The sequence below is a fragment of the Pseudopodoces humilis genome, chromosome 2 (assembly GCF_049639895.1).
Source record: "Pseudopodoces humilis isolate 2021_Gansu_Grassland_sample_001 chromosome 2, ASM4963989v1, whole genome shotgun sequence".
NCBI classification, from domain to species: domain Eukaryota; kingdom Metazoa; phylum Chordata; class Aves; order Passeriformes; family Paridae; genus Pseudopodoces; species Pseudopodoces humilis.
The window spans coordinates 108,966,857-108,981,237 of NC_142201.1; the positions used below are offsets into that span (position 1 = coordinate 108,966,857).

The 14,381-nt window shown below is 41.0% G+C and overlaps 1 protein-coding gene across 1 annotated transcript; it reads left to right on the top strand.

The window, feature by feature from the left end:
• The first annotated feature begins 87 nt into the window (after positions 1-87).
• On the top strand, positions 88-11,047 carry CHMP2B (charged multivesicular body protein 2B). The gene is made up of 6 exons (XM_005524120.3): positions 88-223; positions 3,021-3,112; positions 5,978-6,172; positions 8,548-8,650; positions 9,609-9,715; positions 9,847-11,047. Exons 1-6 carry the CDS (start codon positions 190-192, stop codon positions 9,958-9,960), a joined length of 645 nt encoding a protein of 214 aa, XP_005524177.1. The 5' UTR covers positions 88-189; the 3' UTR covers positions 9,961-11,047.
• The last annotated feature ends 3,334 nt before the right edge of the window (positions 11,048-14,381 follow it).

A 14,381-nucleotide genomic window follows, 5' to 3' on the forward strand; every position in this document is an offset into this window, starting at 1 on the left:
GCGGGCCAGCGGCGGGCCGAGCCCCGCAGGGTGGGCGGGCGCAGCGCGGAGCCCCGGCCCGGCCCCTGCCCGCCCCTCGGCGCCGAGAGGCGGAGCCGGGCGGGCGATCGCGGCCCGGCCGCTTCCTGGTCACCGGAGCAGGAGGCGACAGGAGCCCGCCGAGGGGGCTGCAGGGGTCCGGCTGCCGCCATGGCCTCGCTCTTCAAGAAGAAGACCGTGGACGGTGAGTGGGCGCCCGGGGGGGCCCCGCCGGCGGCGGCCGCCCCCAGCCCTCGCACGGCCCCGGGCGCTGGGCTGGTCCCGCCGGGGCTCCGGGGCAGCGGGAGCCCGGCGGGGGTCGCGGCCTCGGGCCCCGCGTCCCGGCGGAGCGGGAGCTCGCAGGGAGAGGAGCGGAGAGGAGCAGGAGGCCCCGGCCCGCCCGCCGTGACTCACCGGCGGCGCTCGGGGGCAGCCCCCGGGCCGGGCCGGCCCTGGCACGGCGGGGCGGGGGATCCCCGGAGCACCGGGACGGGTGGGAGCCGGGCACGGCCGTCCCGGGCCGTGGGTGAGGGAGGAGGAGGAGCAGCATCTCTCGCTGGCAGCGAGGGAAAGCACAGAGGCCCTTCAGGAGTTGCGGGGCCCAGGGAGAGCCGGGACGCGAGCGGTGCCGCTGTGTGGGAGCCACGTCCAGGCTGCGGGAGCCCCACCGCCCGGCCCCGGGCTCCGCGCGGCTGTGGAAACAACTTGGTCTTGGTTCTCTGTAGCCAGTCTGGCATCAAAACGCTTAAACTTCGGCAGGAATAGCGATCCTCAAAGTAAAGCCCCCGAAAGATGCCTGTAGGTGCCAGCAGGCCTCTGGGAGATGTTCAGCTGTCCGCATTGTGGTGGTCCAGGGTCGGCGAGGCCAAGGTTCGGCTCTCGGGCATGTTGGGTGCCCCATGTTCAATCTGGTGGGTCGGCGTTTGAAAAGGGCTCGCAGAAAATGACGCTGCTCATCAACCAATTGTGTGTCACCGGAGGGGAACACGCACAATGTCCCACCTGGCTCTTCCCATTTTAGATGCGGCACCTGAGAAGGGAAGAAGGGAATTGGCATTAAGCTTCCATGACCAAGGAAGGATTGCAGGAGCCAGGGCAAGCCCTGCTGGATGTCTCTTGCCCAGCCTGTTTTAAGGAATGCTTCCTCCTTGTCCTGGTTTGTGTGACATCAGTGTGACACACAGGAGTGGCTATTGCCATGAGACTATCTCAGATAACCTGTAGTATTCTGTCTGCTCTAGTAACTGGGAATTTCCCTCGCTTATCAGAGAGAAACAAGAACCAAGTTCTCATCTTGGCCTTCACTTCTAAAAACAAATGAAACTGTCTATAACTGCAGATAGTTGTTTTCAGTTTATTGCTATCCTTAGTTTAAGCCACTATGGAGGATCAGAAATAAGCAGTGTGCTTACCCTTATTGTCTCCTAACTACTGTTCTTGTTTGCTATCACCTTGAAGCTCCTCCCTCTCAAGCTCACTATACTAAGGATTTCTTTTAAATAGTGTAGTTAGAAAAACCAGTCTTGTACGTAGCTAATAAGCTTTTTCTTTCAATTTCACCAAGTGCAGCTGTGGCAAGTAATATACATTTATCTACCTTCAAAATTACTTGCCTGTAGCATTTTCAGAATGATTTTCTCTGCTGCTTTGCCAGTGTGAAGAATGCAGTTATATTCCATGCCATCTTCCAGTTCTTAGTTATTGTCCACTGAAAAGGATGCTTTTTGTGTAGTACTCCCAGCAGTAGTAGCATTGTAAAAACAGGTGTCATTTTCACACTGTTAAATCTCCAGCAAGGTTGGAAGAGGAAGTGTATATTCTGTCTTCAAGATGCCACTAAAGGTTTGGGACTTTTTTCTTATTCAAACCTATTAACATAGAAAAAATTTCAGCAATGGATGTTCTACTGTATTTCTGGCTTTGAGAATGAAGAATGCTTCTTGATGTTTGTAGAAAAATTTCCTCAAACCTTAAAAAGTGAAAAGGGTGGCCTGCAATTCTAGAATTTATCCTTCATGAGCTCTAAAGAAAGTTTATGTGACAGTCTGCCCCTTTCAAACTCCCACCCAAAGTGCAGACATAGACTAGGTGAATCTCTCCTTGATAATACCTGCTTTCCTCTGTGAAGGTCAGAGGATGCTGAGTCACATGGAGACATCCTGCTCCGCCATTGCCCAGGTGAATCACACCCAAACAAGTGCTGTAAATCCTATCAAAAGTTAGTTGCAACTAGCATGATTGATGCCTAGACTTGTAAATAATACTTGCTTTAATAAGAGGATGTTACCAGTATATAATTTCTAATAGTACAGTGCACAAAACTCTATGAAGGATAATAGGAGGACTTCAGCTGACAGTGTTCAAGCTTTGCTGGCTACATCAGTAGACTGAAATTTGTTGTGAAGGTCTCCACTTTCCTACTTTACTATTCTTAAGTATGTTCTAATTGGAAAGTTTCAAACACTGTTGTTTTATAGACTGACTCGAAGAAGGGCTACACAGATGTGGGGGAGAAAAAGTAGAGCAGGATCCAGGACTTGCACCTGGGATTATTTTCACTGTTTTTTTGGAGCTGGGAACTCCTCACCTGCTCTGAGATCTCATAAATCAAGGCTCCTTCAGGTGCCTTACCTGTTGCAGTTAGGTCTGGCTGGGGGAAAAGCAGTGGGATGGCAGTGACCGTGATATTGCTGAGTCAGTGGTGGACTTGCAGGAAAGTGTGTGTACAGATGTATTACTGTGGGGTTGGGGGTCTTGCTATGGTTATGGTGCAAAGTAACATCCTAGGCAAAACAGCTTTTTTATTTTTAACAGGATATAGCCCACACTGCTGATGTTGTACACACCAAATTGTATTCTGCTAATATTTTCTGTATCTGAAACGCTGTCATCTCCCTCTGAACAAAGGGAGGTGTCAAACATGCTGCATGTCTGCAGGGTGCTTAGCAGATGTTTATGGAGTATTGAAAATCTTTGCCCAGCTATCAATATTTTCTTTCCAGATATAATAAAGGAGCAAAATCGAGAGTTAAGAGGTACACAGAGGGCTATAAGCAGAGATAGAGCAGCACTTGAAAAACAGGAAAAACAACTGGTAAGTATGACAGGGAACTTTATTTTGCTCTTTAAAACACACACACGATGGAAAACTTGTAAGGTTTTAAAGATACAAATCAATGCACAATAATGGAATACTTAAGAAAGTTGTTTTCCCCTTTTTATTTCTCAGTTATTAAAATTGTGTTGGAAAGTATTTACTGTCTAAAAGTGTTTCTCAGCCTTTGACATAGGAAAAATCCTGAAATGATGTGTTTAGATAAAATAACCACGTTGGGTTTTCCCTAAAATTCCCAGCATTCTGTGTCATTCAGAAGGTTTTTTTTCTAACAGGTTTGTAAATCAGTGGTCTTGTGGTGGAAAAATTAAAAGAAGTTCTATATATGTTACCATGACTGTCCAGTGGGAGAGAGTACTTGAAAAACCACAGGATATCATGAGTACTCCACAGTTATTTTCATTCAGAACTTGCCTAAAATTAGCTAATAATGGTAGGGCTGTTTGCCTAAATTAAGATGTATTCAGAACTTACTGTGTATGAGCTTTCGAGTACTCAGTGGCTGAATGCTGCACCTGTGTGGCACTCTAAGAGGAGAAATGGATGTGCCAGATGGTGGGGTTTGATGCATGAAGAATGCTCAGAATGTGGGAAAAGCTGTGCAAATCCAGCCCGTTCCAGCAGCTATTGAGGTGGTGGTTCGTGGCAGCAGGTTGCATGAATACCAAGAGCCGGGAATAATAAACTAAAAGATCAGAGAAACTGTTTCTGAAAGCCTTGGACATACAAGATATAGTAGGTTGCTCATAAATAAGGCATTTTTCCAGTATGAAATATTCCAAATATGGAAATAACCTTAATTTTAGTGAATATTCAGGCTGAAGTGTTGATTACTTACCACACTAAGTGATTTCAGAAATGTTGGATTTCTAAGGAGAGGAAGAAAGGAGCAGTGAAATATGTCTTTGAAAAAGTTTAAATTTGCTGCTGGAGTGAGAGTAGCAATGGATAATAAATATTAATTTTCAGTGTCAGATCAGGTGAAGAAGGATCAGGGGCATATCAGTCAATCTCAAAACATTTCATTATGTGCTTTCTCTAGAAAGACTTTTATTTTTTTCCCCTTTAATTTTAAGGTACTGTTCTGAGAAAACCCAGTTATATTAATTCTGTGGAGAAAAATACCTTAATGTATGCAGACAATTCTGTTTCAGTTCAGTAACCTGATATAGCTATATGAATTTGGATTTTTTTTTTCCCAGAAGAACATAATTGACTTCAGTAAGCTTGCCCCAGGCCTCTTAAAAGCAGATAATGTACCTCAAATTTACCTAAATTCTTTTTAATTAAGACTAAAATCATCTGTATATAGGGTTTGTTTTCTGCAGGTGGATTATCTGCAGCGATTTAGCAATGGTTTGTATTTTGCTTTGAAAAAATCAGGTTATAAATGCTATGTGGGTCTTCTCACTGAAAAAATCCCTATTTTCAAACATTTGCTGTTAAAACTATGGGGTGCAGACTAATTCCTCCAACCTTCACAAAACTGTAAAAAAAAAAAAAAAGGAAATAATATTCTGGTGATGTTATAGGAATTTTTGTGGCTTCTGTGAACTACTTTCAAAGAACACAGCTTTACATCTATTTCAGGCCTCTAACATTTGAACAGTCTCATGCTGCTTCGTTGCCACTCTGTACCTTCCTGGATTAAAAATAGTGTGTATGACACACCCTTTAGAAATTATGAATCTGCAGAGGAGATTTTGTGCCAGAGCCATCTCTGTAATAAACTTAACTATGAACTTTTCTGGTAGTCAGGGTAATGCAGTGGGACAGTTTACACCTGCCTGTAAAGGTGACTGTTCTGCATGTCCTGGTGACTACAATTTAGCTTTTCACTGCTTCTTAGGAGTGCAGTTTTCTGGATTAGCAGTGCACATAAAGTGGAACAACTACATACCTGTAGCAGGCATATTCTGAAAAATCCAGGAGAAAGCTGGTCTTTAAAAGCTGCCTTTACTTAATGGTAAAAATCAAAATGGACAAATGGACATCTACAGAAAACTGAGCCACTGTGGCAGGACCGCCTTAAAAAGGCTTTGAAGGAGAAAGTAGTTGCAAAGTTTACATTACCAAGTCACAAATCAGAAGACATGCTTTGAAGAATCCCAGCTGACAAGATTATTTGTGCCAGGCTTTTTCCTGGTACCTCTGGGCTAAACAGATTGTTATTTCTCTTTGAATTGACAGATTGGGGTTTGGGTTTGGTTTTCTAAGATGGAAGTGTCTTTCTTACAGCATAAGCACATGTTAAATTATGCTATTTTTATTATGATTTAAGTCCAGCTAAATGATAAGGGTGAAGAGGCTATAATTATTGATCATCTATATCTACTTCTTCCTCCAAAAGGCTGTAAGGTTCTCTTGAGGCTGAAAAAGTGTTGAAAAGAACTCTCCATTTCTTACATGAGTGATGTTGTTTGATTGCAAGAAATCAAAGTTGATCAGGGTCATGGCATCGGTAGTTGATATCACAATTCCTGCACTTTTTGGGTTTTTTTTTTTGAAGTGTGGCTGCCTGTCCAGATGTGGGATAGAATGTGCACATAGAAGTTAATGTGACATCATGCAGAAATTGAAGTCTTTGGGGGAACTGTGTGCAACCACACTATAATTCAGTTTTAGTGAGTTTTTTCCTTGTGGTCAGATCATACCAGCATGACATTGATTCTGCTAAACAGCCTTGTTAAAAAAAAAAGCAAGGAGCTATTTATAGAACTTCAAATGTCTTAAAAGATTCAAGAGGATAATTTACTTTTGAATTTAATTATTAGCGTTAAGGCTTAATTATAGTTTTGCGTGAATGGAAATTCTGTAGAATTAATCTCACACCTTTTTTCACAGGAACTGGAAATCAAGAAAATGGCTAAGACTGGTAACAAAGAGGCCTGCAAAGTGCTGGCAAAGCAGCTGGTACAGCTGAGGAAGCAGAAGAATCGGACCTATGCTGTGAGCTCCAAAGTCACTTCCATGTCCACTCAAACCAAGGTCATGAACTCCCAGATGAAGATGGCAGGAGCTATGTCAGCTACAGCAAAAGTAAGGCACCACAGGATCTTCTTTTATATTGAAATGCAGCATTTGGTTGCAAAAATTGTGTTATTTTGTGTAATTGCAGGGCTAAAACTCACTGTACAGGGGTGGTGAGGATACAGTAGGGAAAAATAATTTGGGTTTATATTATTATATTTTTGTTTGGTCAATCTACTCACATAGCACCTATGTACTTTCTTGGGCTAGACATCTGTCAAATGTTTACATGATAAAAACAAACTAATGCCAGTGAATGAACTCTTTTAGTACATAGAAAACCCCAAACACTGCTGCTACAGCGCCTTGCCTGTATTTATTGTCACAAGCAGTTTTTACTGGGAAAAATTGGGGCATGATTTGTCGAGAAATCAAGGCAGTGTGTCACAATAGCTTTATGAAAGGCTTTTGGAAAAAGTAGGTTATTGCTTTGGATCTAAAGTTCCTAAAAAAATCTAATCTGGAGTCCACTGGCATTCTCTCTGTGTTCTCTCAGGAAGGAGTATTGCATTAAGTTTTCTCCCAAATCTCATCTCATAAAAGAGTAAAAAAATCTCAGTTTTCCTAGTTAGGTGTGAACTTTCCCCTATTTCCCTGAACTGATATAGAGGGATTTGGCTTTTGGCAAGGAGGGCTGTTCAGCTCAAGGTGCAGGAAGCAGAATTAGTATGCATCACTGTCAACCAAGCTGAGCTTTGTTCCCAGTCCAAGTTAAATCCAGTTAAACACAGCAGTGTAACTCGGTGCAGAAAAGAATTACCACAAAGGCTTGGTGGTCAGGTGCCTTTTACACACAGCATGAGGGCAGATTCCAACCAGCCAGTGATACAGAGCTGTGGCTCTGCAGCAGATTTACAAACTGGATTTGTCTGACTGATCATCTTCAACACCTTTCTCAGTATTCTAACAACAGTGCTCATGTGAACAAGTTGGTCTTGCTTTTTAATTATTACATGGGTGACTCGTTTATATCTGTGATAGATCTTGGATTATTTTTTTCCAAACCAAAGTGTCAAGGGAGTAGTTATAAAGATTAGGTCAGTAGGAAAAAATTCCAAAAATATTTTTAAAAAAATTACCCAGCATTCAGAAAAATTATGTTTTTTTGAAACGAAACAGGTACTTGTATGTACAATTTGTGTAACATTATTGGAGAGAAAGGTCTTAAATTCTTTTGATCACTCTTAAAGTGAATATTTTGCCTTATCAACACAGGAAACTTAAAGAATTGTTAATCTCATAAAACCATTGGTGAAAAATGTGTAAAATCAGTTGCCTTAACAAATATGTGAATGCAAGGCTTTCAAAGTACTTTCAGTATACTTCTTAGCATATATGTTGCTAATTTTGAACATAGTAAAATCCAGTAAGTTACCTGTTTATTTTAGTCATGCATCTGACCCTTATTTTCTGAAGATATGTCAGTTTAATCTGATAGACTATCTATCTATCTATCTATCATTTATCAGTATAGATTTCTCTATCAGTGCAGATACTTTTGATGTCCATTTATACCAACACCTTGCATGTCCAGAACAACTTCATAAATTCAAATAATGTGACCATGAGCATAGTCTTTGAAATTCAGGTAACATTAGTATCATAATACATTATCACTTTGAACAAACTCAGACATGAGGACAGAAGACCTTCTGTGAAGCCTGTAGTGGCTTGATACCATCTCTTTAAATTAACCAAGTCTTTTATCTTCTCAAAGATGGTTAAATTTTGCATTTGAATAGTTCATGTCTATATTTAGATTCTGATATCTCACAGTAACTTGCTTTTTAGGAAGGAGGGAAGTACCAGAGCAGTGCCCACAAAGGCAATGCTGCACCCCTGTAAAATGGGTGAAGTTTATTTCACTGTCACTGCAAGATCTCCACCCATCAAACAGGTGCACCCCAAACAAGTACTTCCTCAACACTTAGACATTTTCTTTTCAGAGAAATGCAATTTTTCCATGAAACTGTAACATCAAGAAACAATTTAAGGCCTGTCCTCCAGTGGTGGTTCAAATAAATGGTCCTTTCTGAATAAGAACTTGCAGCCATTTGCTTCTTTAATATATGTAGCCTTCAAGTTAGGAAATGTTCTCCATTCTTTTCATTCAGATCAGTCGGATTTTTCCTAATGCAGGGCCAGGGGAGGATCATGGTGCAAGAAAAATGCACACATTTAAAAGTCTGTCTATTAGGACACTGGATAGCAATATTTCTTTCAAAGTGCAGGCTGTACTATTGATCTATCACTTATCTACAGTTCTCATGGGATGTAAAGAGACAAGGAAAGTGAAATTTGGATTAAAGCATTTTTCTTAATGAATGCACTGATATTTACTAATGTCTCATTGTATGATTTAAGAGTTTTTTCCATATTAATAGACAATGCAAGCGGTTAATAAGAAAATGGATCCACAAAAGACACTACAAACTATGCAGAATTTCCAGAAGGAAAACATGAAGATGGAAATGACTGAAGAAATGAGTAAGTTCTGCACTGCAGGGCACAGCTGGCTGCTCTTGGCAGGGGAGAACCAGCTTCAAAACACTAATGTTTGAACTTTATTCCTATAGCTAATGAGACTGACAGCAAAAATAGAGAGTAAACAAAACAATGTATGTCTGCGCAGGAAAGCTGAGCCTTCGACTTTTAGAAGCTCTAGGTATTAAAACTAGAATCCATGCCTTTCCATCTTCTGCAAAACATTCATCATATTTTTAGAAGGAACATTCTGAGAGGGGAGAGGGTTTGAGACCTATTCAGGGCCTTGATAGTATAACTGCTAGGGGGACTTGAAAAATTGCCTTATTTTAGGTACTGATAATCAGAGCTTCCTGCACATGGTGGCACAGACATGGTTCTGTCTCCTTTTTCTTAAATTAAGCCACAAACAACTTTTCGGGGGAGGCAGCAAGTTTCTTGTTCCTGAGTGCACGTGTTCACCGTCAGCTAATTCTTGGTTCTGCTCACAGTCTTCTCTCCATCCCAATTCCTGCCCCTTTGTTGGTGATATTAAGTAGCATGGACTCAAACCAGTGCTGTTGACCAAGATGGAAACACCTCAACTGCACACAAGTTATCTGAGTTAACAACTTTGCAACATACTCAGAGGAAGAAGAGAGGAAGGGATTTTTATGTATCTATTGGTGTTTTGCAGAAATGTTAAAATCTAGTGTAGGGGGAGATACAGCAGCTGAACTCTTTTGGTGGAACTAAACATTTTTACAAAAAGAGTCATGCATTACCCTGTTGTTGCCTTGGCTGTGCTCACAGGCTTTGCAAGGCAGAGCTAAGAGAGCCTCTCTAACACCCAGGTGCCTTCTAGTGGCATCCTACTCCGTGGTATTACTGCTGTGTTCTGGGAGGGTAGAAAGATGGTGCTAGGTCGTGTTAGTCACCTTTTTGCTTAATGCAGGCTGGACTTTGTTTTCTTTCTTCAAAGTTAATGATACGCTGGATGATATTTTTGATGCTTCTGATGAAGAGGAAGAAAGCCAAGATATTGTTAATCAAGTGCTTGATGAGATTGGGATTGAAATCTCTGGCAAGGTATGGCAACTTTTGTACGGTTCATGTGTTTTTTGCCCTGCATTCCATTTTTTTAAAAACCATTTATTCTAAAAGTCAGCTTGTCAAAACCTGCATTATTCTGACTGAAGAAAGCTTCTGTCTCCTTCCAGATGGCCAAAGCTCCCTCAGCTGCCAGAGGTTTGCCATCTGCATCGGCATCGACCGCCACCACCATATCGGATGAGGAGATCGAGCGCCAGCTCAAAGCCTTGGGAGTGGATTAACTGATCCAGTTCAGAGTGCCTGCTGGGTGCTCAGCCCTAGACACATGTACAAAGTGCAAATGCTCTTTCAATGCAACTGATTCCTAGGAAAACCCTGAAGTCTCAGAAATGACAGCTTGGAGATCAATTTGCAGAGAAAAGTAAATCTTTTTTTTTATCCACTGCATGGAGTCTTTTTGACTCTGGACCAACCAGGGGTATAGTTCTAAGAGTAAATTCACTTACACCTGATCCAGATCTGTCCTTTGGATTCAAAGTTTTCTTCCGTCTCAGTTCCTGATCTGTCTCTAGAACTGGCTATTCTGTGACTGGTCATGCCACTTCTTAGGACAGCACCTATGTAATATTTATCATTTTTACAAAACTATTATTATAGAAACATTCTTATTCTGTCATCTCTTAGCACAAATGAAACTTCGCCTTGGCTGTTAGTTGGAAACTATTTTTTCCATGAGAAATAGCTTTGAAAGTCTAGCTAATTTAGGCAGAAAGAAAAAGCATTTTATGCATTTCTTTGAAATTCCTTCTGAGCTGATGAAATAATAGCTTGTTATTCTTCTTACCAGAAGGGAAGGATACACTCGTAGTGCAGTTAATTTTTATGGAAGAGGAGTTACATTTATTAGTGAACTTTGTTGCATGAAAGGCACTGATTGAACTCTATCGTACTGTAACATAGCTGGTTTCAACAGAATTGCTGTGCCTTTATGTATATAAATCTTGTACCTTTGTGATTTTCTTTCAGAATGAGTCTTTGAAAGGTGAGTAAACTTAATTATTAAGATGGTTTCACAAAATGGTTTGGTGAGACCTCTCTGTACACTTGATGGGACTCAGTGCTGGAGAGATGCACTCATTCAGAAATGCAACTTGTGCACTTGCAAAAAGGACATTTGCCTGAAGCAACATTTGTATATATTTTACAGTATTTCTTAATGGAAGATAACTGCATAATTGTATTGTTTGCTGAGATGCAACTGATCACATTGATAAACTAAATCTAAATATTAGTTTTGAGAACAATTTTGGATCATAAATGATGACTACTTGTCTAAACACTATAATAAAAGCGTTCTGGTTCTGTGAAGGTTTTTCTATGGTCTCTGAACTGCATCAACACAACTCTAGCTTTAAATGGAATATGCGTTGTGCTAAGGAATAAGAAGTGTTGATACTTGAAATAGTCAAAATGAGAATTCAGTTCCCAGTTATTACTTCCTAGATGGTGTGATATTCCTCAGCCCTGACTCTGCTTTAGATATTTACCCCTCAGTGTTGATTTAGTGGTGCTGCTCATTTGAAAAGAAGTAACAGTCATCTTGGCTTTAAAACAGAAAAGCAAAATACCTCCCAAAAGCAAAACCAGGAAAACCAGGGGGGAGCAAACCTCATAAAGAGACTTTGCTGCTAGACAAAGCATAGCAGGAAACCTCAGTGAATCTACTGTTGTTGCACCATCTACTGTTTAGGACTGAAGTCAGCAAAGAGAATTCCTAGGAGAGCCTTCCTCAGGTTTTAGGCCTAGAATTGCAGGTATTCTTTCTCTTTCTTAGAAGTAATGGACAAACTGAATCTATCAGGTAGTGAGTAGGAATGTGTAAGTTAATATATTGCATATATCCAATATGGGGTGATTTTTTTTACAAGTTATTTTGTAAAAATCTAATAAAAGGCTTTTTATTCCACAATGACTTTGTCCACTGTAGGGTTAGTCTTACACATCTGTCTCTTACTGGGCTTTCTTTGTGAGCTCTGATAAATATTCCTTTGATTTGAGCTGAGCTATAAATCAGCATAATATTTATCGTAGTTGCTTGTGGGCTTTTGACTCAATATTCGGTAAAGACTTGTTCAAGTTTGCATTCCCTTGTCTGGAACCTCATGCCCAAGTAGTACTCTGTGGTATTGAAAGAGAAATCATAATGTGAACACAGGGATAGAATGGCAGTGGTTGATTGTGGTTTGGTTGAACACCAAGGCTTATGTCCTTTCTGAATGAGGTGTGCAGTTGATCCTTTTAATAACTGTCAAAATTGGGAATAATTCCATAATGGGTTCTTTCCTCTGGGCCTTTGAGGAACAGGAAGAAAGGTACTGCTTTTTGGTGCCATTAGGACTGGCTGAACTAGGGCTGGTGCCAGTATCAATCCTGTCGTTGGTTACAAGTTACCTTTTCAATCCTGCAGCTGTACCCTGTGTAAAAATCCTCCTCTGCAGAGAAGTGCTGTAGTTTTGCAGGCATGTCTGCAATTATGGTAAGTATGTTGGATCAGTCTAAAAAAGTTGCACCCCCTACTTAGATACAAATTCCTTTTAAATCACATTGAGTGATTTAAAAGTCCTTTACCCTCCTTTATCCTTGCTAGCACCTAAATAGGAGCTGGATCTGAGTCTCCACCTGGGATCAATGACATAGTTGTGCACACACCTAAAAATGGCTCCACCCATACTCCTCGAGTGCCCAGAAGCAATTCCCAGGGGAGCACAGAGAACACGATGAGTGTAGATGATGCTTCCTCCCCTAACACTCTTCCAATCTCTATTTTAAACATAAAATACATCCAGAGTCATGTGTAAATTCTACACATACCAGCTTTAAGTGGCTTTCTCATCTGAGAACTCCTCCATACAAAGGAGCTTCAGGCACCCACATGTTTTTTTCCACAGATTTTTTTTTCTCAATCATGTTAAAAAAACACCCCTTTTTTGTTTTAAGCTTTCCATCTTCCCATATTTACTCCTAGTTCTTATATTAGGTGAGCAGCCTGCCTCCTTCAGCCTTTTAGTACAGTTCATAATTGAGCAGACTCTATAGCAGTCGATGCACACACATTAAGACTGGGAGAGATCTCTGATCAGGCTCTGCTTGGTTGGTTGTGTCCCTCACATGAGGGCACAGCACATCACAGGCTCTTCAGAGACAGCTGAACCTCAGATTTATACCTTGTGATGACACCTTGTTTTGCTCTCTAGTTTGGTTGTAACACCCTGCCTAAAACTACCATGGGAAAAGGAGAGAAGAAAACAACTCCACAAATATCTCCAAGAAAAAGCAGTGCAGCCCAGCTTGGCTGAATAGCCAAATAAATTCCTGCAGGTTTACAGAGCTGCTCCTTGGAAATCCTGCCTTATGTGCAGTTTTTTCTCCCCACCCCCCATCAAGAGTAATTGATGGTAATTAAGTTGTTCTTACAGAAAAAAAAAGAATTACCACTTTCTGTAAGTAACGGCTCCAGCTGCAGCAGTTGGAGTTGATTTCATCCAGCTTTTCTTCTTTAAATGATTCTAATTTGTTTGTATTTCTGTGGTGGTTGGTAGGTGTGTTTAAATGGTGGCTGCTTCCCTCAGCCTTTTGTCATTCCTTTGAAACACAATTTAGTTATGCGTCACTTTTCATTTCATTTCACTCTGTTGCTGCAGTTAGCTTTCACTTGTGAAAATTTTGAAGGGCAAGAGACCACCATGTTACAGTGAGGCTGCTCTGAAACAAAGTGTTAGGGCATTCTAAAGTTCACTTCAGAATGCCACACAGCTAAAATGAGTAAAGTATTACCAAAACAAAATTTCAAACCATTTCCTGGAGTGCCAAAAGCATAGGGATACTTTACTGGATGAGGAGGTTGGGATGTGCAGGCTGATAACATGTCTAGGAAGCCTTTCATGATTAAGAAAATAATTTAGAATATAAATAAAGTTTTTATATATCGGATAGTAATTTCAACATATATAACATTTGACCACATCACATGAAAGGTTCACCAATGCATGCCACCACCTTTTGCTGAGTGCTGATCCTCTCAGCTGAACTTTTTTTGTGAAGCTCATGACTTGCTGATAACTTGTGGTGGATAAAAGTGTATGTACCTTGGTCTCTGCTGTAGTGGGTCAGCTGTGCTAGTGATGAGAGCAGCCTGAAGGGAGTACATGGCCACAGTTTCTCCCTTTGAGTAATTAAATTCAAGTTTTCTTCTCAGTTAAGAGCTTTGAGTGGTGCATTCATCCATAAAAAGGTATTTTTTTTTAGAAATCCAGGAGCCTGATTTCCATTGCTGAATATACTTATGGTCGCTGTAATAAGTATCAGAGATAATTTAATGTACACAAGAGAGTGAGCAGTTAACTTGTACATGCTGCTCCTAAGTGGTCTTGAACATTAAACTCCTTTGGCTTTCTGTGGGCCTATTATAGAGACATTTTCTAAATCATCAGGTTTGTTTTATGGAAAAATAAAATGTATCTGGCCAGTGCTACTTGCATGTACTCACTTAATTTCAGTCCTGGGAAAACAGTCAAAATACTTATATGGTAATGGACTAATTCCCATAACAATGAGCAGGGCTGATGAGATGGCTGGATAATCTATCCCTGGTGAGTACTACAGTCATTAATTCAGTTTTCTCAGTGCCTGCCTGATGGGTGGA